At 51.1% G+C, this 24592-nt stretch overlaps 7 protein-coding genes across 7 annotated transcripts; 3 read left to right on the top strand and 4 right to left on the bottom strand.

The window, feature by feature from the left end:
• Positions 1–131: 131 nt before the first annotated feature.
• N7506_000918 (putative translocon-associated protein, alpha subunit) lies at positions 132–1041 on the bottom strand (the record flags this gene model as incomplete). Its single annotated transcript, XM_056950214.1, has 3 exons — positions 132–414; positions 475–896; positions 970–1041. 3 exons carry the CDS (start codon positions 1039–1041, stop codon positions 132–134), a joined length of 777 nt encoding a protein of 258 aa, XP_056816129.1.
• A 417-nt stretch (positions 1042–1458) lies between these two features.
• Positions 1459–3027, top strand: N7506_000917 (CCCH zinc finger protein; the record flags this gene model as incomplete). The annotated part of the gene is made up of 4 exons (XM_056950213.1): positions 1459–1533; positions 1586–1729; positions 1790–2132; positions 2192–3027. The coding sequence occupies 4 exons, from the start codon at positions 1459–1461 to the stop codon at positions 3025–3027; spliced, it is 1398 nt and encodes a 465-aa protein (XP_056816128.1).
• Positions 3028–3397: 370 nt separating this feature from the next.
• N7506_000916 (uncharacterized protein) lies at positions 3398–5407 on the bottom strand (the record flags this gene model as incomplete). The annotated part of the gene is made up of 3 exons (XM_056950212.1): positions 3398–3683; positions 3746–4115; positions 4165–5407. The coding sequence occupies 3 exons, from the start codon at positions 5405–5407 to the stop codon at positions 3398–3400; spliced, it is 1899 nt and encodes a 632-aa protein (XP_056816127.1).
• Positions 5408–5788: 381 nt separating this feature from the next.
• N7506_000915 (karyopherin alpha) lies at positions 5789–7727 on the top strand (the record flags this gene model as incomplete). Its single annotated transcript, XM_056950211.1, has 2 exons — positions 5789–6025; positions 6306–7727. 2 exons carry the CDS (start codon positions 5789–5791, stop codon positions 7725–7727), a joined length of 1659 nt encoding a protein of 552 aa, XP_056816126.1.
• Positions 7728–9160: 1433 nt separating this feature from the next.
• Positions 9161–12750, bottom strand: N7506_000914 (cohesin subunit IRR1; the record flags this gene model as incomplete). The annotated part of the gene is made up of 2 exons (XM_056950210.1): positions 9161–12228; positions 12291–12750. The coding sequence occupies 2 exons, from the start codon at positions 12748–12750 to the stop codon at positions 9161–9163; spliced, it is 3528 nt and encodes a 1175-aa protein (XP_056816125.1).
• A 2203-nt stretch (positions 12751–14953) lies between these two features.
• Positions 14954–16162, top strand: N7506_000913 (urease accessory protein UreD; the record flags this gene model as incomplete). The annotated part of the gene is made up of 1 exon (XM_056950209.1): positions 14954–16162. The coding sequence occupies one exon, from the start codon at positions 14954–14956 to the stop codon at positions 16160–16162; it is 1209 nt and encodes a 402-aa protein (XP_056816124.1).
• Positions 16163–16676: 514 nt separating this feature from the next.
• On the bottom strand, positions 16677–24102 carry N7506_000912 (putative rRNA biogenesis protein RRP5; the record flags this gene model as incomplete). Its single annotated transcript, XM_056950208.1, has 4 exons — positions 16677–17841; positions 18608–19152; positions 19207–23604; positions 23653–24102. 4 exons carry the CDS (start codon positions 24100–24102, stop codon positions 16677–16679), a joined length of 6558 nt encoding a protein of 2185 aa, XP_056816123.1.
• Between the last annotated feature and the right edge of the window lie 490 nt (positions 24103–24592).

Genomic DNA, 24592 nt, shown 5'->3' with positions numbered 1-24592 from the left:
TACAGGCCATGACATTGACTAAAATTCAATACATTCTCAGTATTGACCAATGTCATTGCACAAGACAAGATATGTGGACATGTAGCCATTAGACACCAATCGGCCATTTCTAGTCCCCTCCGTCGCGTGCTTTACGCACGGGCCTTAGAGCGGCCCTTGACCTTCCGGGCCTCGGGGCGGGAAATGTGGTGCGAGGGGATCCAATCGGCGTTGTAGGTGGAAGAGGAAGTAGCGGCGCCGGTAGAGGTCTCCTCGGTGACCTGGGTCTCAACGCGCTTCGAGGCCTGAGTGCGCTTCTCACCGGTCTTTCCGGTGGGCTTGCGCTTCTGGGGGAAGTAGGGAGCGATCCAGACAGAGTAGAAGAAGTAGCCGGTACCGACGACACAAGCCAGAAGGAAGAAGTAAAGGAAGATACTGATCAGATGTGTTAGTCGACCACTTTCGCACAAGACGGGTTTCATGAAGGGCTCTTACATCTGGGGATCGAAGATGCTGGTATCAGCCTCAACGACACTGACAGTTCCGTTGTGGGCAGTGACAGTGAAGAATCGACCTTCGCTGTCAGAGAGGATAGCAGACAAGGTCAATTGGAGGTCCTGGGGGTGCATCTCAGTGGCGAAGCTGTAGCTAATGGTCTCCTTCGCTCCAGCGGGGATCTCGACACCGTAACGGGTAGCGGTCAGGTTGCGAGCAATCTGAGCCTGGTCTTCAGGGTTGCGAAGAGCACCGCCGACAAAGTTGACGGTCACAGGGTTCGGCTCATCGTTGGAGACGGCGATCAGCGCCTGAGTCGGGTGACCATTGACAAGCTTAATGCCAAAGATCTCGGATGCTGGGAAGGTAGCCTGGGCAGACACAGCAAGGACAGGGGCCTCCGCTTCAACAGGTTCAGCCTCCTAAATGTTCAATCGAGAGTCAGTCAATTGGGTCATGCGACATTGGACCCTGAGGGGTAGAGAGGAAACATACGGCAGCAAAGCCGGTGCCGACGAAGGCTTGAAGAGAGAGCAGAGCCAAAGAGAGGAAACCGAAACGAGTCATCTTGAACGTAACCAAAAGCGAAACGGAGAGAGGAGTGGGAGAGGATGAGATGGAAAGGGAACATTTGGCTCCACGTATGCAAAACCGGGGATCGGGATTACCTCAGCAGAGATAGCATGGATCCGCGCGCGGTTCTTAGATTGATTTTTTTTTTTTATTGAAGCAAGAAACACGCGTGCTATAATCTCATTTATATCAATTAATTTAATGGCCAGTGCTCAGTGATCATTGTCAGATTTACGCGCCGAGGAGATCGTGACCTTCTGCAAGCACCTGCCACCTGCGAAATCAGATCTCACTGATCGCTTTCATCAGACCGGAAACTTGCTTTCCTCCCTTACTTACTTTCTTCCTTATCTCTCGTCGCATTCTCTTCTTTACACTTTCAGATCCCTCAGATTACTATTCATCTGCAGAATGACGACTCAAGGATACCTTGAGCGATATCGCCAATTGAGCGCTCTGGAGCAACAGAAGAATGAGTTCATTGAGGTAGGCGTGATCTCTCCCCTTCGTCCCGACTCCATACTCACGAGCTTCACAGGAACTTCTCCAGCGCGTTACCGCTTTAGAGAACTCCTTCCAACAAGAGAAACTCGATCATGAACGCGAGACCCGTTTTAACCGAGATATTCAGCTCCACGAAATGGAGCTGATGGACCAGATATCGTCAGTCAAGAATATGATGGTGAGCTGCTCAATTTATCGACAGCTAGACTTTGGCTAACATCGCGCTTTTTCCACACAGGGCCGAGAGCCGTTTGTTGTTCTTCTGTTAGATGGCGAGGGAATTATGTTCAAGGACGAGTTTTTGCAGCTGGGAGAACAGGGCGGACGCAACGCAGCCAAACAGCTCTGGAAATCGCTCCAGGGCTATGTCGTAACGAACCTACCCACGATCACCGAGCCTAAGATAATGACCAAGATCTATCTTAACGTGAAAGGATTGATGGAAACTTACAATCGAGGTGGAATGACATTGGAAATATCCACGATCAGTGAATTTATTCGCGGTTTCAACGAGAGCGCATCTTTCTTCGAGATCGTGGATGTTGGAACAGGCAAAAGCAAGGCACACGATAAAATCAAGGGTACGTGGTACAGCTCTCGTGTTGACCGCATTCGTTGCTGATTCGTTCTCACTCTGCAGAGGCCTTCAAACTCTACCTATACAATTGTCACTGCCACCAACTCTTCCTAGGCTGCCCCTCAAATGAGGAATATGCCGGGTCCCTCAGAGAACTGATCTCCGGTGCGAACTATAAGGGAAGGGTCTCGCTGGTTGAAGGACTTCCGCTCGAGAAGGAGTTTGATGATTTCAGGCAACAGGACTACCGAATCACCCAGTTCCCAGATGTCTTCCGATCTACCAAGATTGTGCCAAGTGCACCGAGCTGGACTGCTCCATGGAAGAGTGCAATTCCATCACGGACTCTGCTCACTCCTTCGCCAACTCAACAGTACCAGACACCAGCACCATTGTCGCGAACTTCCACCAGCACCAGTGTGTCAAATCTGGGCGTTCCGTTGACCACAATCACCAATAAACCCGACCCTTCTGATTTCCAGGTTGTTCGCCCGAAGGTCCCAGGCACAAGTCCTCCTAAGAGTGTGGAGCGAAACAAGTACGGCCAGCGTGTCGATCGGCTGGACTTCAAAAGTATTCCTCGTGATGACCTTAATAAGTTGAAGAAGCTCAAGCTCTGCAATTATCATTTCCTGCTTGGCGAATGTCCAAACGAGGAAAGCTGCTATCATGACCATGATCGCAAATTGTCCCGCCAAGACCTTCATATTTTGTCCGCTATTGCCCGCATGACACCCTGTCGCTTCGGTCTGGAATGTGACGATGTCGAGTGCATCTATGGCCACCGCTGCCCTCAGAGCGAGCCTGGGAAAAAGACTTGCTTCCGAGGCGACAGCTGCCGATTCGAACCCGTTGCACACGGAATTGATACAAACATCGTCAAAGTGACCAGGATCTAAGGTTATCTTACACTATGCGCAAGTTCACCTGGGGTGAACAGGACTTTTCATCATTGCAGAAAGGCCACAAAATTATTTTCTATCGGGTTTGGCGTGCCATGCTGGTTTTCACGGGACAAGGGTTTATCGGGATCACCCATGGCATCAACAAGGATGTTGATTGGGTTAGCTTTGCTTTGCGGACATTGAGAATTCAATATCACTTCAGAATACGGGCGATAAAGACGGGTTTGGGCGCAAAAGTCCCCTCAATGTGTTAATGTGGTTTTTGCTTCTAAATTGTATTTTTATTAAGGATCAATCGAGACATTATGATTTTATTCGGGGTATCTGAACAGAAAAAAATATTGTACACTGTAGATTTCATGATTCATGCTTCATGGATAGTGGTGCCAAAGAGGGCAAAACGTCTCTCCCATCCAAAGCAACCAGTTTGAACGCAAGCCTCGTCATCAATGTCCATCGCATTGGAATCTTTACTGTGAGTACACGGCACCCCGTACTCCTTGATGCAACATTCGAATGGTACCGAACTCACTGGTCCCCAAGTTTGGCTGCCAGAAGCCATGGCCTTCATTTTTTGCTCTTCAAGGTTACCCCAGAGGAGAAACAGCTTTTCTCGCATTCGAGACAATCTTCGCGGATGGCTGCGGAGGCTAGATGATCATGCTCTGTCAGTGTATGTTCATCCAATCGGTCCAGATAGTGAGTTACTTACTCTGCTGCTTCCTCGTTGAAGAGACAATCACCATCCTGGCCCACCACATAAAGCTTTACAGGCTCCCGGTGCTGTTGATTAGGTTGTTTGGGCCCAATCCCTTCGACGAGTAGGCAGAAACGCCATTGCCACTCAATAGAAGGCTCAGTTGCAGAGTCCTGGCTGGTGTACAAAGGGGCACAAACTGTTTGGACCGCGAAGTCTTCCAGGTTAGGAGGGAAGAAATCGATAACCCGAGCTGTAGATCTGTAATGGATGTTTTGGAACGGAAGCTGATAGACAACACCACCGGGTCCATGATTTGTGTGGCTTTCGGCCAAGATGATTTTCTCAAGAGGGCTGATGGCCGTGGTGTACGTTCTTGTTTTGACTGGATATTCATTAGTCCAATTCCTAGTATAAAGGCAGAGATGGGTTACTCACCGTTTGCATTCTTCTTGGTTCGGGTTGATGTTGGTAGTGTAAGTTGGCCTTCTTCTTTTTGGACTTCTTTTTTTGCGCCTGTGCTTTTTTGGCTTGCTTGCTCGTCTTTTTGGCATCTTTCTTGGCGTCCTTCTTTGGCTCGCCGTGAATCTTCCAGTACTCAGCCCGTCGGTTCATCAACCCTTGGACGTGCTCGTCATTGTGGTTGTTGCAAATGCGGACATGGATCTTGTCTGGGAACTTCCTGTCCTCATGAACAGCAACTTCCAGATAACGTGCTTCTTTGGGTCGGACATATGTCAGCAGAACAATATCTCCTGTTTTGAGGGATTCCCGAGCAAATTTAGCATGCGGCTCCCACAATACAGCTTCAATAACATGCTTGCCCCAAGGACCTGGCCAGTCATTGTTGTATTTCCTCTTCATGTAATTGTATTCATCACCATCAACACCTTCGTCATCTTCTCCCGGTTTTTTGTACTCGGCAAGGTTCTCATTTTCAGTAAAGTCCGTCATGTAAAGCAGACATTTTTCGCTGTCATATGTTTTCATCTTCACAACTTGCCCAAGCAATTGGCAAAAGCTGTTAGCCACCAGATCCTTGACAAGACAGTATGGAAGACCACCCCAGCCCTTGGGGGCTGCCGGGGTTGTAGGGGCGCCACGAGAGGCCTGGACCTGAATGATTTGGCCGGCATCTGATTCATAGCGAGATGCAGATTGCTGCACCACGTTTTTGCTGCCAGCAGATCCGCGGCGGTCCAAGAGTGATTGCGCCTGATTCTCTTCCCACAAACTCGGCTTGAAAGGGACTGGGCCACTAATGACGAACGGGCTGGAGCCTGGGCCTGGCTCTGGTCGAAATATGATCCATGGAGCATTTTCAAATGAGGTTACACTTCCCATCAATTCTCCCCTCACATCTTTTGTCTGAAACTTGAGTGAGCGTGGGTTCATCTTGAACCTAGACACACTTACCCGCATGTTTCGTATCAATACCACATCGTCAAGTCGAACATCGGGAAGACAAGTCTCATTGTCATGGAAGATTCTCACTTTGAGGCTCCCCGGGTCTCGCCATGATTTATCGAAGTCATCGTCTCTGATGGTGAATGTGATAGAAAGTGACGTGCCCCCTGACTTGCGTATTCCCATCGTGTCAATGACCACGCCACATAGAACCTTCCATTTTCCCACCTTGGAACAAGCAGTGGAAATGGGGGTAAGAATGTCAGCCATGGCTGTGGGAGGTAGTTGGGGTTGAGGCGTTCTGCAAGCTCCCGATGCTTAAATGTCACAACGGAAGCGCTTCTTTAGGCATGGGACCTTCTGTCAAGGTGCATGCATGGTATGGTGAGCGCAGCAAACAGAAATAGAAAGGAATAGAGATCTCAACCCCAAAAGATACAGACAATGGAGCTAGTCGCGACCGCGATGTGAATACAATGAGGTGTCACGTGATAGCTTTTCCCCTCCCACACAACTCTTCTCCCCCCACATCACATCCCTCTCTCTCTTTCTTCATCTTCCTTCTCTACTTCCATCTCAGCGCGCCCATCTTACATCCCTCTTTACATAACTGATCCCCGCGGCGCGCTTCGTTTTCTCTCTACAATCACAATGGCGGAACGCTACATCCCCGAACACCGCCGGACACAGTTCAAGGCTAAGAACCAGTTCAAGCCCGATGAGCTCCGCCGTCGTCGTGAAGAACAGCAGGTTGAGATTCGCAAGCAGAAGCGTGAAGATAACTTGGCCAAGCGACGTGGCATCCAGACCCGGGATGGTGGTATCGGTGTCGGTGGCATGAATGCCGCCACCGAGAGTGATGATGAAGCTAGTGCTATCGAAAGCGAGGTAGGTCTCAGAGATTTTCTTTCATTGTTGATTCCCGGTTCATTCTCGATGTTGTCTATCATGATTTGAAAACTACCTGGGTGTGGCTCCGTTGCCACCCCTTGTAATCATATCGTGATTTCTTTGTTTTTTTTATGATGCGATACAAGGAATTTTTTTTTCACCGCCCGGTTGCTATGGCCCACGCCCCTCCAACCCGGCACATCGAAGCCTGCCCCCACTGCAATATAAAAAAAAAAAATACGTGAGGATTACCAAGCTAACTCAATGGATGTTATAGCTCAATGTCGAGCTCCCCCAGATGGTGAAGGGAGTTTTCTCCGATCAGGTCGAGGAGCAGATCCAAGCTACTACTAAGTTCCGCAAATTGCTTTCCAAGGAGCGCAACCCCCCCATCGAGCGTGTCATCGAGACCGGTGTTGTTGCCCGTTTCGTCGAGTTCCTTCGCTCGCCTCACACTCTGGTCCAGTTCGAGTCCGCCTGGGCTTTGACCAACATTGCCTCCGGTTCCGCCCAGCAGACCCAGGTCGTCATTGAAGCCGGTGCCGTCCCCATCTTCGTCGAGTTGCTCGCCAGCCCCGAGCCCGATGTTCGTGAACAGGCTGTTTGGGCCCTTGGTAACATTGCCGGTGACAGCCCTCACTGCCGTGACTTCGTTCTCGGCGCCGGTGCTCTGCGCCCCCTTCTGAACCTCATCAACGATGGCCGCAAGCTGAGCATGCTTCGCAACGCTACCTGGACTCTTAGCAACTTCTGCCGTGGAAAGACTCCCCAGCCCGACTGGAACACTATTGCCCCTGCTCTGCCCGTCCTTTCCAAGCTGATCTACATGCTGGACGACGAGGTCCTGATTGACGCTTGTTGGGCTATCTCCTACCTGTCTGATGGCGCCAATGACAAGATTCAGGCCGTCATCGAAGCCGGTATTCCCCGCCGTCTCGTGGAGCTTCTCATGCACGCATCCACCTCGGTCCAGACCCCCGCACTCCGCTCCGTGGGTAACATCGTCACCGGTGATGATGTCCAGACCCAGGTCATCATCAACTGTGGCTCTCTCCCCGCTCTGCTCTCTCTCCTGAGCTCAACCAAGGATGGTATCCGTAAGGAGGCTTGCTGGACCATTTCCAACGTTACCGCTGGTAACTCGAGCCAGATCCAGGCTGTTGTTGACGCTGGTATCATTGCTCCCCTCATCAACCTCCTCGCCAACGGTGACTTCAAGACCCGCAAGGAGGCTTGCTGGGCTATCTCCAACGCCACCTCCGGTGGTCTCCAGAAGCCCGATCAGATCCGCTACCTTGTCTCGCAAGGATGCATCAAGCCTCTGTGCGATCTCTTGGCTTGCCCCGACAACAAGATCATCCAGGTCGCTCTCGATGGTCTTGAGAACATCCTCAAGGTCGGTGATATGGACAAGGAGGCTGGACAGCCTGGTGAAGCCCGTGTCAACCGTTACGCTCTGTTCATTGAGGAAGCCGGTGGCATGGAGAAGATCCACGATTGCCAGAACAACGCCAACGAGGAGATCTACATGAAGGCCTACAACATCATCGAGAAGTACTTCTCTGATGAGGACGAGGCCGGTGGTGACATCGAAGAATTGGCTCCCCAGCAGACCCAGACCGGATTCTCTCTCGGAACTGGCCAGCAACAGCCCGGTGGTTTCAACTTTGGCAGCGCTGGTGATTCCATGGACATGTAAAGTCGTTCAACTTTTGTTATCCATGCGCATTTCACCTCCCTGTACCCTTTTGTTCCACCACCTCATCAAGTTGCGCCCAGCATCTTCTCACCGGTGCAATGCGCCACCGGTCGCAGAACGGCATGGTCCATTCCGGATCCGTGGCGTCTCCCTCGCTCAGCCGAACTATTCAAGGTCTGGCGTTTGAGTCTCCGCACGCTTCTATGCTGGCTTGATTTCCTCCGACCCTTTTTGCCACGATCCTCATTTTCCCATCTTCTTACTCTTTTTTTTTTTACTTTTTGATTTCACGATAAACAAGATTCACCATCATGTATCCCCTCCCCACCCCTTTAGCATCCTCATACACAGGCGTACTTGTTAGCAGGATCGGTTTTCTCTCTCAGTTATGTTAATGTCCCTCAACCCCCTGGTGTTCTTTGGCGGGGGTATTGGTCTCCTGCGCGGGAACTCCTCCCTCGCTCGCTGGCAACAGGGGCGTGTGTGGGCGATAGCACCTTGCTAGTACATCGCCCACAACTTGGTCAACATCATGCCCCTGAAAATTGTTGTCGATTGCGCTTTTCTCGTGGTGCACTGTGCAGTTAGCCAGGAAAAAATGCCAAGCTTTACTCAATCACGCTGTAAATACGCTATTCATCTATGTAGCTGTAGTTGATCTGTTGATCCTGAAGCCACAGAAAGGCCTGCAATAGCTCTGGCATGGTAGGATGAAGCTTCACATGGGAATTCTAGGTCAAGGTTGGATCATTTCCCTATCAGGAAAAGAGCCCTACTGCTGTCTGTGTCTGTGAATACCCACTCCTGCGTCAGGCGTAGGAGAGTGAGACTGCGGAGACACATCACTGGTTCGTTGCCCAGCGAGAAACCCTGCGATACATTTCAAAGTAAGATCTCTTCTCGACTCATGACGAATACAGTTGGTATAACCCTGGAAAGAAGCTAAAATAAACCACCATCATCAAGGATCGAGACCACAGCGATCTACTCAAGCTCCGCAATCTCGCAAGGACCAAGTGGGCTCCTGCATGAACCTAGCCCCAGGATTTCCAGGCTTACGCTTACTAAGGGACTTATCAAAAGCTAGCTTCCAGCTTAACATTAACAATACGGAGTACCAGAATCATGACTACAGGTAGGTATCATGCAAAAATGCAGCAATGACAAGACAGGAATGAATGGTCTCAGTTCAAGCAGCAAAGGAATAATATGAAAGTTGTGACTTATAAGATACAGATCGAAAACCAGACCATATCCACAAGACAAATAAGAGATATAGTCAATTCAAGCCATAAGCCATAGCATAGGAGATAGAAAGTATTGAGACAGGGAAGAAGAGAGAAAGAAGAAAAGAAAGAACAGAAGAGAGAAAAACAGCCATAAGACAAGCACAAGATTATTTCCAGGCACACGTTAACGTCAAGACCATTAGATCAATCGCCCATTACCTCATCCTCATCCGGTTCAGGCGCAGGGGAATCAAGATCCTCATCATGCCCATTTTGCTCATCAATATCCTCCTCGACAAGACCACGCGCACGCAAATCTTCCTCGTCGTCCTCTTCCACAGGCACATCCTCATCCTCATCATCAATCTGCTCGGCAGACTTGGGCGCCTTAGCAGGAGAACCAGCAGCCTTGGCGGACTGTTTCCCCTTGCTGCGTGGTGCACTGCGCGGCTTGCGCTCTTCGAGATGTGAGAGGACGTCGCGGTAGTTGTGTCCGAGAGCGGTCTTGTTGCGTAGCAGACGCTTCTTCAAAGAGCCACGCTTTGAGCCGGAAGCGTCGACGATGCGCGCGATGATGGCGAGGACCAGCTTGCCTGTCAATTCGCAAAGGTGCTGCTCGGCAACGATACTGCTGCGGAGACGCTCGTTGGCTACCTCTTCATCTTCGGAGTCGCTGGCCTCATCTTCGTCTTCGGGCTCATCTTCCGAGGCGGGGTCGTCGTCGTCTGCGGGCTCGAGGTTGACTCTTATCTTCTTGGCTGCTGTGCGTTCGGCGATGCTGTGGATTTTGGTGATCAGGGTCTGGGGTTCGGGTCCGATCTCGTGGATTAAGCTTTGAGTTTGGAAGAGGATGTCTTCGTCGTTGCCGTTGCCTTGGCCGATATTGCGAAGAGTACTAAACAGTGTTTGCAGATCGAGGTATGTGGTGCATGCTAAGAATCGGAGATCGTCAAGAGCAGGACGCGATTTCATGATATCGACGAGTGTCGAAGCGAAAGCCTCGCGGCTCTTAGTAAGTGCCTCGAAGTAGGAGGTGTTGTAAGTGGCTTTCCCGTTGTTCAGCACCGTGGACAGTGCCTGCACCTTCCACATGAAATAGAAAAGCAATGTCCTGATACTGCTTGATACCAGCTCAGTCTCTGCTTTGGCAACGTCTTCATTGTCGTCCTCGCTGCGTAGTCCTCGCTCAGCAAGACGAATAAGAGAATTGAACGGAGCTTCGGGTTGGTCCTTCTTCGACTTGGAGCGCGCGTTGGGAATGGTCTCGAGGATGGCTGCGCAATCCGTGATTCCGGCGAGGTTGGAGATCCGAGAAACAGTGTTGGTCAGATCAGTGAGAGTGGGATCAGAGATAGAGGCGCCTTCTTGAACATCCTTCTTTCGGGACAACGCACTAAGCGTCTCGACCATATCATCCCAAAGTTCCTGGACCTTGCTGTCAAGGGCCTCCCGCATCTCCTCCGAGCTCTTGGCATGCAAGAATGCTACACTGGCTTCAGCCAGAACGTCTTGATCCGAATGTGTCAAGAATTGCTTGTTGATATCATTGAGCAATGATGAATAAGCTGTGGCATCCTTCTGGAGATCCTGGATTGAGTCTAGATCCACGAGGTGTTCCAGCCGCAAGACGGCAGAAGCCGCCTCGGGCGTGGAGCCGAATTTGTTGAGAAGACGGGGAATAATCTGAGCAAGGTTGTGAGAGATCTCCTCCTGGAGCTCGGGAATCTTAGCAGTCAAAGCTTTGACTTTGCGCCCGCGTTTGTCAATGTCAGACTTGGAGACATCAAGCACACGAAGCTTTACTACCGCACAAAGCAATTCAAGAAGAATCGACTCTTGTCCCTCCTGAATCTTGTAGAGGTTTTTCACAACTCCGGCGGTGTCGTCTTCAGACGGTTCATCTGTGATTTGAGAGTGATCATAGAGCAAATACCCGGCCAGTGATGGCCACTGAGCAAGCTCTTCCATGTGAGGGTAAACAGCCTCCGTCGCAAGCGCGAAGCGAGACTCGATCGGTACTCCCAGTAGCGTGTTACGGGACATGGGCTCTGGTTGTTGTTCAGACTGTTCTGCGTCATAAGCTTGGAACAGGTCAGTGAGGCATTTGAATTTGATCCATGCGTGCTTGGGCGATTCATAGTCGTCTTCATCATCATCTGCTAAAAGGTCACCGATCTCTTCGCCCACTTCCTCCGTAATTGACTCATATGCATCTTGCACATTGGCCACGAAGAATCGACCAGCGGCTTTGCGAATTTGAGGGTCCATATCGAACACTAATCGACCGACAGCATCGATATCTTGTGGCTCAAGTAGACCACCTTCGCGGAGGTGATTGAGAAGCTCAACCGCAGTAACACGAACAGAGACATCAGCATCTTGAACAGCGATCTCAACAATTCGTTGGCGGAAGCGCTCAGTGAAGGAGTGCAAACCCGCAATGTTGTCTCGGTTTTCATAGAGAGACAAAAGCTCTGTCAGTGCGACCAGTCTGGTCTGTGGAACGACATCCGCAAGTGTCCACCCCAAGTATCGCAGATACTGGCCTTCAAAGAAAATATCTCGGTAGGTGCGAATCCACCCACCAAGGGCTGTCAGGCACTCGACACGGATTTGGCTGTCAATGTCTCGGTATCGATGGACAAAGACGGTGTCGAACCCATCTTGCAGGAACTCGTCCAGTTTCTCCACCTTCTCTTCTCCCTCAGATATGGCGGTTTTGATTGCCTCCACGCGACCCTTGTTCACAGTCTTCTTTTTCTTCTCGCTCTCAAGTTGCTTCCTGGATGTGGACACACCTGTTGTGACCTCACGTGCGATTTCACACAGAGCGTTCATGATTGCGAGGGATATCATAGTCGCAGTGTGGCGGAATGGTCGGCATTTTGATGTTGACAATGAGGTGATCCAGATTTGGACGTTTTCGAACAGGTTTTCATCGGTGTATAGGACCGAAGAAGCATGGAAAGTTTGGATCAATGCCACAGTAAATTCCTCGAGAAGGACTGAAAAGGCCCTGAATTTCTTCGCTTTCGAGATCAGAGGGTATTCGGTAATTCCTTCTGCTTGGTATAGTGTTTGGAGATCTTGGATACGGGTTGGGGCGTTGTCGACGTCTTCCACCTCGGCGGTATCAATCTCAAGGTCGGTTCCGGTGCATCGTAAAATGAAGTTGATCAGATCACGCATGGAATCTCCATTATTGCGCTGATATTGGGAAAGCCATTGAGCGGCCACTGTGTCGGCATTGTTGCTTTTTCCAAAAACCTCCGCTATGTTCATTATTAGCACTGAGGACGACCGCACACCCACACACAAGGTAAAAACCACTCACCGAATAAACCGCGTTCACCCGCTGCAAGGCTAGGACGAACCTTGGGCTTGCGAGGACGAGCAGCGGGAAGCCGGCCGTTAGTCGCTGGCCGGAAGGCGAGCTGTTTTCCCAGTCCATTCGTAACCTTGGGTTTCTTTGATGCGTGTGATCCCTTGGATTTGGGCTTAGAGTTAGAGGCTTTCTTAGTTCCATTGCGACGTGCGGCGCGTCGCTTTTCTTTCAATTCCTCCTCATCTGTGTCATCCTCGCCAGCATCTTCGCTGTCTGACTCCGACGCGTCGTCCTCGCCATCCTCGCCGGCCTCATCTCGCTTGCGCTTTCCACCGGCTTGTTCCTCGGCAGAGAATGTGGTTTGAGAGAAGACCTCGGGTCGGCGCGTTTGTCGGCCAGATTTACGTCGGTCTTCAGCCGGGGTCGACTGGTCGCCAGGGCTCGACAAAGGTGGATTGTCGATATCCATGTTGTTGAATCAATTCGAAATACGGAGGGGCGATGTGAAGCAGTACCCCGTTGACCAGATCAACAACCCTCAATGAAGTATGTAGAGCCTGTAGAGTCAGGCCGACGCGCTCGTGCAACGCGCGGTACGACCAAGGCGACGGGGGTAGTGGATGGAAAATGAAATGCGTGTAATTGAGGAGGTATTTCACTCGCGACACGCGCTTCTCGAGACGAGTGAAGATGAGATCAAAGAAAAGATAGCGCTTGGGCAGAAACGTATCGCAGCGTGGGGGAGACGCGACAAACGTGCCTTGTGGCCTGAGGCGTTGTATTATGTAATCAGTCAGAAAGTCCCCGTTTTTCGTGAATCGCTGCCTCTGCCTGCACAGGCAGCATTTTCAATAAGAATAAGATATTGGACTTCATCAGAAAGGTATCTATGCCCCAAACTTAAGTCTAAGTCATATATGGCCATGATCGCAGTCAAGTTTATTGCAAACCCGAGTATATTCCTTCACAGGTATGACGGAACAAAGAAAGCTCTACGGAGTACGGAGGTAGTCTCTCGTGTTCGAAGTTTATACACATGGGAGGAAATGATTTAACTAAAAATAGCCAGTATGCTCTGAAGGAGGGCTTCAGCAGCCGAGTTCCAGGTTTATCTGATCTCACATCAAAAGTATGTCGATCTAGCCAAGGCCTGCCTTGAGGAAGATCGTAAACATAACAGATGCAACGTTTCAACCACACTGCAGACTAATGTGGCTGAGCATGCCATCTGAATTCCTGGATGTTATTCATGCATGGTATTCACAATCTTGGAACAGAGAAGCCTGGGACTGATCTTCATTGCAGCCTGATCAGATGAGCTGGTTTTGCCTAACAATGTCACTATACCGACATTTTGCGATGGGTCGAACATCAAGGCTATTTCATGTAGATTCGCATATCATACATAGACAATCTATGCTCTATGTGAGCATGAGGCGTCGTGATCCGCTCTTTTGCGTCTAATTGATCGAGATTCAAGATTGAACTTCAACTGAGTAAGGGGATTTCATGTTTACCTGCACATTCAGTCATTTCCATGTACATTATCGGTTGTACAAGTATGCCGGAACACGCCATTTGGCAAGATCTCCATGGGCTTTCAGCTTACATATTAACTAGGCTGGACTACTGCATGGACGGTACTAGGTCCGATCACTGCCAGGCCGGAAGGTCCTTGTGTAAAGTAACACATGCGCTTCCAGGATACTGTCATACTTCAATATACTCAACACGTAAAAACCGCCAAGTATGTGGCCAGAACCAATTTGGGTTACTTCAATTAAGTTCGGAGCTACAGGGGTTTGCGAATCATAAGAATCCGGAGACTATTCTTTCGATTCTTCCAAAGGCTTCGGGGGTCAACTTATCCCTTGCTTAATTGTATCAATTCACATATGTTTCACATCAACCTGCACTAACTACACGTAGTTAATATGCACGATGCGTCACTGATGCCTCAAAGTTCAGGCGTAAAAGATCTTCAAATTGCGCCTTCAACCCCGAGCGTTGATGAGACACTCCAATTGGTCGGGGGCAGCCGAGGGAAACTTGGGGGTATTCACATTTCCATGTTTCTGCAGTGTATTGGGCATCGGAGTGCTGGACTCTATAAAAAGGAACTGATCTAACATTCTCATTTATAATCCAAGTCGAGACCCAATCTAATTTCCAGTCCCATGACCTTTGCCCCTTAAAAAAAAAACAAAATTGGGGCAATTGAAGGGCTTGTTCCTAGTAGATCGGCTAATATTCGATAGATGCAGATCAAATGACATCGGAAGTGCAGATTCCAAGACTCGCCAAGAACTGGCCCGCCGACCTAACGCAGAATGCGGAGATACTCTTTGTCATAGAAACCTCCTCTGTCCATTCTCATCGTTGCCTCGTCGGAGCGACGGAGAGAAGACTGTGGCAGGTCAGTTGAGAATACCCGCTTGACGTGGAGTGGGGATCGTGACTAAGATGCCTTCATATATCATCTTCGCCCCTCCAAATTCTGGGGTAGACTCAGGTTTTTACTATACGCCACTATTGAAAGACTTTTAGTCCCGTCTCTTTTGACTATTGTTGTATACATTGTTGCTGCTCATCTTTCTCAACTTTGAATCCTCTACCTGGTATATCTCCACCGTTGACGTTTTCCATCTCGCTCTTCTTCACATTTCGTCACCATGCGACAACCAGCAATGCCCATTCCCTCGCCCTTCCAGTCTTCCATAGCGAAGCCAGGGCAGGGTAAAGTCGTCCTCTCTCTCCTACCACCAAACAACCCTACCCTCACCACCCTCACCTATAAATACCCATTGAAGCTGGTCCCGCGCGCCGGCGGCTTCGTCCCGACTCCAGAACCCTCCGCCCTCTCCGACTCATGTCCCTCACACCCAGTCCACCTCTACCTGCTCACATATGGCGGCGGCTTATTACCCGGTGACCACATCGAGGTCTCCATTACCCTCGAGCCAAAGACCAGAATGGTGGTCACAACGCCACAAGGAAGCACAAAGATCTTCAAAACAGATCCAAATAACAACGGCTCCAATCCCAACGTCATCAAAGGTCATCGCAAGCAAATGCCCGCCAACCAACACCTCTCCGATATGAGTCAACAATCCCTCGACGTCCGCATCGGCCGTCAATCAGCCCTCTGCTACCTCCCCGATCCCTCCGTCCCCTTCCAAAACAGCCGCTACGCCCAAGTTCAAACCTTCACCCTCGACGCCGCCGCAAAAGGCGACCAACGAGGCAGTCTCTGCGTTCTGGACTGGGTAACGCAAGGCCGCACCTCCCGCGGCGAAAACTGGAACTTCCGCTTCTGGCGCGGCCGCAACGAAGTCTGGGCCCAGGACGAAAAAACCGGCAAAAGCCGCCTTCTCCTCCGTGACTCCGTCATTCTAGATGATGAAACAGAGGACTCTGACGACTCCGACCTCTCAGACTCCGAAGACGAAGTTGAAACTACAAATCGCAATGTCCACAATGGTCTCGAGAACCGTGTGGATATGCCCCCACAGGCACCGGCCGGTTTGACACCGCTGAATATAATTGCGGAGCGCACGCGCCCGCACGGAGTCGTCGGAACGTTGATTCTCACCGGTCCTGTCTTTGAGGCTCTGGGCGCTTACTTCATGCACCAGTTCCAGTCACAGCCGAGAATCGGTGGTCGCAATTGGTCTGATAAGGGCTCGACGTCTATGCCGGAGCCCTCGATTAGCCACAAGGGTGATGTGACGTGGACGGCGGCGCGAGTGCGGGCTGGATTCGTGCTTGTTAAGTTTGGGGCTAAGGACTTTGAGACGGCTAAGCATTGGCTTGGCGGGATTATTCGTGAAGAAGGAAGTGTGACTCGCGAGTTTGGGGAGGAGGCTCTTTTCTGCCTGTGATGTACTTTTTCTGCTGATGTTGAAGATGTCTCCGCTGGTCGAGGATCTGTCGACACTTTACGGCCTTTGAGATCTTGATCTGATTCTTGGGGATCTCAATTGAGAACTTCTCCCTTTTGCTATGCATGTGATTTTAATCTGATTATGTTTGGAAGCATTACGGCGTCAGTGTCATTTGTTGGCCTGAAGGGCCATGGGCTTTGAACCCATTCAAGGAGTAGCATCCTTCTCCTGCACTCTATGCAGGTACCAAAAATATGACCGCGGCGAAATGACACCGAGCAATCTTTTCATTTCTATCTTATTTTTCCAATTTTCCTAATATCATAGGCTTATCTCATATTGCTGTCGGCATTTATGTTTGACTGGAATGTATATCAGACTTAAAGCAGGTAGTCTATCGAAATCAAGCGGAGGTATCGTAAATCAGAAAGGACTATAAATGCTCCAAACGCCAAACCATCACACCGCAAGCAAAGAATCGCCGGAACGCTAGCCACGTAAAATATAACTATCAAGGCCACCAATCAAAGACTTTCGTATTCCAGTCCCCTTTCGTGGCACCCACCAAATCATCGACATTCAAGATATCGACACCCTCCTGCGCCAGCACACGCCAGATGTGATTCCGCAAACTGCGTGGCCAGCTCGGCAATGCCCAATAGCGAACCTTCAATCCCTGCCGATGCGCAACCCGCACGTGCCGACGAATCAGCTCCATCTGGTGCTGCGTGAAATGAAAGGGCCAGGGGAATCCGATTGCCTTCTGGAATGACACCGAAGCATAGAAGCTATTGGTGGAATTGAAAGTATTGGCCGTGATGACCGCAGGCATACCAGAATGACCCTGACCCTGACCCTGAGCCAGGTTCGCGGACTCTGTGCCCATGTCATCAGTGTACAATCCCGACTCTTGCTGAAGGCTTGTTGATTGATCAGAATCTTCGTCGACGAGCTTTTCCAGCGGTGCATCGAAGAATATATCTCGATAAGTACTGTTCGCAGCAACCAGATTGAAAGGCGTGTTTCCCGTCCCGATCACAGTTACGGGGCCCTGGATGAGCTCTTCGCCATTGAAGTATGTCAGATAACCGCGATCCCGAAGTGGGGCCAGATGCTTCGAGACAGCATGCCAGGTCGCCGGGCCGGCGGTTTTGAAATCAATCAGAAACAAGAGTGATTGGTCGGGGTCTGTATCGAAAACGCCGTGCGCGGGGCTGCCTTGCCCGGGGTGGAACTCCGTGATCGGGTTCTGGCGCTCGAGAATCGCAACGATCGGATCAACATACATTGATCGCAGAGTGCGGCGCGCAGTTAGTGACGAGGTGGTATGGCCGACGTAGAGCTCATCATCGAATAGCCAGACGTCTGCTTCGACGCCCACGCATCCCGCCTGCAGTGCGGAGTACAGCGGGACGCGACGCCAGTAGTCGTTGTGCGAGTGGCAAGCGACGGGAATGATGTCGCGCGAGATATCAGTGGGCCAGTGCTTGGAGCCCTCCGAGGCGCTTTCTGCGCTCGGCAGCCAATTATGGGCGGCGCGGTCGTATTCGTCCGGAAAGAAGGATAGGACGATACCGCAGGCGATTGAGATGAATTGGATGATGCCGCTGTGGTCAAGCAGTGTTAGTGTCGGTGGTGGGGGAGTGCTCGTAGACACGGCTAGGCTAGCTTGTGGACTGGGAACTCACAGCATGATTAGGAGTCCTATGCAGAGTCGTCGCAGAGCGCTTAGCCACCGCGAGCTGCAGGACCTCTTTCGCTGGGAAGGGTCTGATAGTAACGGCAAGGCGTCATCGGTTGAGGTTGAAGACCAAGGAGCCAAGGCTGTCAACACTTGACGCCAGGAGTGGGCCGGACGCCCCACTCGAACAGACTCGACTGGGACATTTATTTTATTTGGGTCGGTGTCTACCGAGTCTCTGTAGGGGTGGAAATGAGGATCGGTGTCGGAAGTGGATGCGGAGTTCTGCGGGGAAGCTTGGAGGGAGCTCATCTTGAATCGGCCCGTATACCTCAGTTCTCAGAGAAGATGGGGGAAGTGATCGGATTTAAAGAAAATAAGCCATGCGGAAGCGGTGGAAGTGACCATGGGAAGAAGTTGAACGGATACACCGGTTCCTGTATAGTACACCTTGGTTCACCTCTTATATGAGGGATTATCTTCACCTGGGCATGCAGCTTTATGCTGATTGCTCAGCCCTAAGGGTTCCTCGCCCACCCCGGTCAATACAACAGAATGATTCGCTGATCTGTTAAGGTGCCCAAAATGCCAAGAGATCGACATCAATATAAGCACATGCTACTATCGAGGCCTGCGAGAGGATGATGGAACCGAAGATATTTCCTAGAAAATCGCTATCTATATACAAGTACAAACACAAATGCATTGCTCCCAAACACCCACGGGTTGAGAACACAATTTTTGACTTTTCCATGTCTTACTCCTGGAGAGTTTTGACGTAGGTCACAGCGCGAGCCTTGACCTCCTCCACCATCTTCTCGTCGCTAGTCTCGGCGGCGAGCTTCTCCTCGAAGTCGAGCCACTTCTTGAACAGGAAGCGGGCCTGCTTGGGCTTAAGCTTCCTGCTAGCGTCAATGGAGACGGCACCCTTCTTGCCGCTCTGCAGGCCAAGGACCCGCTCGAACAGACGGCGCACTTGTTCCGCATCGCCGACCTTGATTTCAAGGTCGAGGAGCACGTTCCACAAGTCAATACGCTTGGGGAAAGAGGACAGCAGACCCTCGAACACGGTGCGACCGCGCTCAACGTCACCGTTCTCGGAACGGAACTCCAGCTGAGCGAACTTGGAGGTCGTCTCGACGTGGGTGTGTGCGGGAAGGGACTGCAAAGCACGGGGAAGCAGAGCACGAGCACGGTCGGGGGAGGCCATGGTGTCGAAGAGGAAGCTGGCGTAGTTGTAGAAGAACTTGGGGGACTGGGAAGAAACCTTCTTCTTGAGAGCCTCGTAGAAGAGGTCACTTGCTTTCTGTGAGATTGTTAGTACTTGTTCATTGGAATATCGAGCAAGAAGTACACATACCTGGTTCTTTCCAGATTGGATGTAAATGCTGATCATGCGCTCGTAAATTTCCTGGGGCTCGTTGTACTGGCAGGCACGCTTGAAGACCTCTTCGAGACTGTCATCATCGCCATAGGTGTTCTCCATGTTGAGAAGAGCGACCCAGATGTTAAGCTTCTCGTTGGCCTGACCCATAGTGATGGTGCGCAGAGCACGCTCAGCGACGGAACGCGCCTTTTCGATCTCACCCAGCTCCAGCTGGAAGGCCATGTACTGCAGCCACAGCAGGGAGGAGTCGGGTTCACCCAGAAGAAGACGCTCGAAGTCAGCAACTGACTGAGGACCGTTGGCATCCAGATCACCTGTGCGGTCAACCTGGATCTCGGGCTTGCGGTTCTTCTTCTTCTTGGTCTTAGAGTCTTCGGCATCGCTGTCTGAGCCGGCAGTGGCACCCTCGTTCTGTGCGTTGCCGCTCCAGTCGAAGCCGCTGGCACCAAGGCCACCGGTCTTGCTGGGCTTCTGCATCACGACATCTCCATCCTCATCCTCGGAGTCTTCCTCCTCGCTGTCATCCTCCACATCGACGCCTCCCATGGACTCGTCATCATCATCCTCGTCGTCCTCACTGTCGTCGCCAGCGAGTTCAACACCACCAATGCCATCGACGCTCATGTCATCTTCCTCAGCACTATCATCTTCCTCCTCGTCTTGGAAGTGAGAAGCCTTGAGGGAGAAGGAGATCTTCTTGGCCGCTTGGTCAATGTTGATGATCTTGGCCTTGACAGCATCACCCGCATCGTATAGGGTGCGGGCATCTTCAATGCGCTTATCAGCCATCTCACTACGGTGGCAGAGACCGCTGATGTTTGATGATCCGTCAACAACAATGAAAGCACCGAACTCCTCGACCTTGCGGACCTTTCCGGTGACAATCTGTCCGACCTTGAAATCCTTGAGGGTGAGGAGAGCCTTGAAGTTGGGGTCAAGGACGGACTCCTTCAAGCTCATCTGAAGCTTGCCCTGTTCGGCATCAACAAAAGTGACCTTGCCCTTGACAAGCTGATCGACCTGGAATGCCTCCTTCCATTCCTTGAGGTAGGAATCGGAAAGATCAGAGACGCGCACGTAAGCAGTGATGTCGTGGCTGATTGCGACAAACAGACCGGCATCAGTGACACGACGAACAAATCCACGAACGACATCGTTGGGCTTGACTTCCTTGAGTGAAGTAATCTCGCGGTCCTGGACAGGCAGTGCGGAGCTGAGAACCTTGGAGGGGCGCAGAGACAGCGAAATCTTCTTGTTGGACTTGTCAACAGCAATGACGCAGGCCCGGAGAACCTCGTTCTTGCTGTGCACAGTAGGATTTGCCTTGGAGTAGTCGTCGGCAAGGTCAACCAGGTTGACTGCACCAACAAGAGCCTCGCCAAGCTGCATGATAACCTGCTTCTCAGTGACTTTGGTCACACGGCCGGGAAGGATCATGCCAACGGAAATATCACCGAAAGCAAGCTTGTCATAGCCTTGCTTGGCAGAAAGGTCGAGGTGACCCTTGTCAGCGTTGACAGCGGTCACTTGAACCTTCAGAGCAGAACCGATGGGGAAGTTCTTTTCCACATCAGTAAGCAGGGAGAGATCATCGGATGCATCCATGAAACGGAGACGTCCGCGAACATTGGGAGAGAGGTTAACCCAAAGGCAGTCATCGGCGATGTTGTTGACAAAGCCCATCCAAGAAGATCCAACCTTGACCTGTTCAAGGTTCAGAGGTGCAGGGTTGGCGGCCTTCACATAGCTGGGCTTCAGGGAAAGCTCGAACACGGGGTACTTTCCAGCACGGTGACTGACAGGAAGGAACTTGTGGTTGCGGGCATCGTGGACACCAAGGATTCTGGCCGAGAGAACCTGCTTGGCCTTGAAGAATCGTAGGGGCTGTTTGCGGTCCTTGATCTCCTTGAAGTCATCGAAGATCTCGGAAACATCAATGCGACCCTGAACGTTGTCTGCAAGCTGAACGTTGAGCTGGGTAGCCTTGGTAGAGACAACCTTGCACTCAACAATTCTGCCGAAGGAGAAGTCGGACATGCTCTGGATGTTGCTGTCGACGGGGTTCGAAACAGTCTCGTCGGTTTGCTTGGCTGCCTTCTTGGGAGCGGGCTTGGCGGCCTCGACGGGCTTCATGCTGACCACAAAGCGCTTGAAGTCCAAGTCCACGGACTGCACATTGACAACAATAGTCTGTGACTTAGACATGCCATAGTGGGGCTGTTCGAGGTTTTCGTCCTTGATCAGACGCTTGGGAAGCAGACCGGTCAAGCCGCCGAGGAACTCGACGAAAATGCCATCGGGGGTGATGTTACGGACGAAACCGGTGATAAGGGAGCCTTCCTTCACCTGCTCAAACTCTCCAGGCATGTTCTTCTGCACCGCAGCCTTCTTCAGGGTAGCTCTGCTGGAAACCTTGATGAGACGGTGAGCACGCTGGATATCGAGAACCAAGAGGTCGTTCAACTTCTGTCCGACACGGATCTTGGACATCATAGAGTTTTGCTTAGTGGAGGAACCATCAACGATGTGCTGAGAGTCAAGACGAGCCACGAGACCGGACTCCTCAAGCTTGAGAAGCACGTCGTCATTAGACTTTTCGAACACAGTTCCAGCGACAAGATGACCAGGGTGAAGGTTTTCGAAAGCCTCGCGGTACTTCTCAGTGAAAGTCGAGGGATCCTTGCAAGAAACAGCAAGTCTTCCGAGGGCTGCATCAACGCTCAGAGCATGGACATTGACGACCTGACCCAGTCTGAAGTGCTGAGCTGGGTCCTGAATGTAAGCTTCACTCATTTCGGAAACAGGCAGGAAACCCCGAACATCGCCGTAGAACTGGACAACGGCACCGTGGTTCTGAAGGTTCACGATTGTACCAGGGGATTGGGAAGAAGGTGTGATGTCGGCATAGTCCTTCCAGATAGCGGACTCGTTGTTGAGCAAACTCTTCTTCAGCGTAAGACGGATCTGGCGCTTTTCCAGGTTCACAGAAAGGATTCTGAGTGTGAGCTTCTGGCCTTCGCGGAACTTCTTCTCGGGGAATTGAAGTTGCGTGTCGGCAAAGTGCATAGACGGGACAAGACCGGTGATACCATCGGCCAGGTTGACAATTAATCCATCGACACCGGTGGGGCCGATGAGAAGCTTCTCTACCTTTCCTTTGACGATAGCACCGACGTTCACATCCTCGACGCGGAGGAAAGGCTGTTCAATGACACTCTTCTCGAATGAGAGAATGTAAAGGTTGTCCATTGAGTTGTACCCAATGACTCTTGCCTCGTGCACAGCCTCCAATTTGAAGGGTCCGGCGTTCTCTTCAATAGTATCGACCTTTCCGTCTGACAGTCTCGACATGTGGACGAAACCCATGTGCTTAGTCTCTCCAATGCGAGCATACACACCCAAACCATGGTCAACCTTCACAACGGTAACCTCGGGAAGAATAGCAGAGACGGCAGGCGCATCGTCTACGGAACCAGGGCCTCGGGAATCGGTAGACAGCTTGAGCACGTGGTCGAGCAAGGAAAAGCTGACCTTGAAGGGCTCAGCAGCGGGGAAAGTCGAGATGATACGACCCTTGATCTTCGCGCCGATTTTGTATTTCCTTTCCAGATCAACTTTGCCGTTGATACTGGACTGCACCAGATCGACGGTTGCGTCGAGCATTCCCATAATCTTTCCAATCATACCATTGGCTGTGACTTCTGTAAGGAGAATTTCTGCGGCAGTACCGGGCAAGAAAGTGTTGATTGTAGGCGCTGAGCTGAGGAAGTTCGACTTCTTGATCGAGGCAGAGGTCTGGTAGTTAGAAGACAGCTTAATCACGTTGCCACTGTCGTTTTGGCCAGTGACCATACAGAGGAAGACGGATCCTTCCTTGATCTTCGAGTATGGGACGCGAGGATCGATCTCCTTAGAAGACATGAATCCCTTCATATCTGCGCCCTCAATTCCGAGGTCCATGACCACACCGTGATCTTCCACACTGACAACGGACGCCTGAACGGCAGAGTTCGCGAGAAGATCGGACTTTGAGAAACCGGTGTTTGTCTGTCTGGGGTCGATGGAAAGTTCAATGCGCTTCTTGCTCTTGGCCTTGGGGTCGTCGGGGTTGCTACCAGTGGACACAACGAATGCTCGTAGATATTGACCCAAATAGAAGTGCTCCTTGAGGTCGAAGGATTCGTCGTCCGAGCTGTCTTCATCATCATCTCCATCCTCGTCGTTCAACATCTTCTCGATCTTGTCTTCGAGTCCCTTTGAAACGGATGTGAGGGGGACGTATCCGACAAGGTTGTTAGGCAGCGAAAGAGCGATATCGTGGGCGTTAATGCTTGAAATTTGACCGAGGATCATAGCACCGGGGACAATGCGCTGCAATTGTTAGATTGGGCACAGATTGCTAGCTTTGCGATTACGTACCTTGAAGCTGAGACCTTCGATGCGAACATCTGATTTCTCCTCAGATCCCTTTTCTGCGCCCTTCTTGGCCTTGGTCTTCTTCTTGCGAGACTTCTTGGCAGGAGCAGCGGTCTGCTCGTCTTCCATCTCAACATCGTTGTCGCTTTCATCGTCGAAATCGTTGGAAGGCTTCTGTTGAGAAGGCTTTTGGGTTCCCTTCTGTTCGAACAGAACATCTCGGTTGGCCTGAATCTGGATCTGCTTGCGTTCCAATGGGGTCAGAACACTCGCGCCACCACGAGGGAACGAGGGTTCGTCGTCACGCAGCACTGAAAGCTCTGAAGCTTTGGCAGCGGTGGATGTGGCATCGTTTGACTTCTTGTATTCCTTCTTGCCCTCCTCGGCTCCAACCTTGGCACGTTTTTGCTTATTTTCATCGGGGGCACTGCCCTTGCGCTTGATTGGCGCCATGTTTGTAAAGGCAAAACCGAATCGTGCTCAGTTGCAGATTGCGGTTCGATTCCTCAAGAAAAAAGATAAAAAAAATTCCGCGGAAGCGGCAGAACGTTGTGGGCGGTGAATGCCGATTGAGCCTGAGTAAGCGGTCCATGCGCCGGTGGAACTGTGGACCCGTGGACGATGTAAAGCGCTAAAGCGTTCAAGGAAAAGAAAATAAAAGAGGCATTCAAGTGTCTAGAGATCTCTCGTTTTGGATTGCCAAAAGTTATTCATGATATCACCTTGATTTATGAATCCGGGCTCTTGAAGTCTACGGATTTCGGGTACACGACTTACATACCCCTCCGGTCGACCTCTCTCTGCATCTACGCTTTTTACACCTGAAAACATTCCAAACATTCAAGAAATGGAGTCTTTGAGGCCTCTAGTCCATTGGTCTTACTAAGCTATACGGCTCTCGCGGGCTGATAGGCCCATCTGTCGACCTGTGAACTACTTTGCA

The sequence above is a fragment of the Penicillium brevicompactum genome (genome assembly GCF_028827555.1).
Source record: "Penicillium brevicompactum strain IBT 35665 chromosome Unknown utg000001l_segment0_segment0, whole genome shotgun sequence".
NCBI lineage: Eukaryota > Fungi > Ascomycota > Eurotiomycetes > Eurotiales > Aspergillaceae > Penicillium > Penicillium brevicompactum.
The sequence above is the reverse complement of the archived record's forward strand: the minus strand, read 5'-3'. Positions and strand labels throughout refer to the sequence as shown.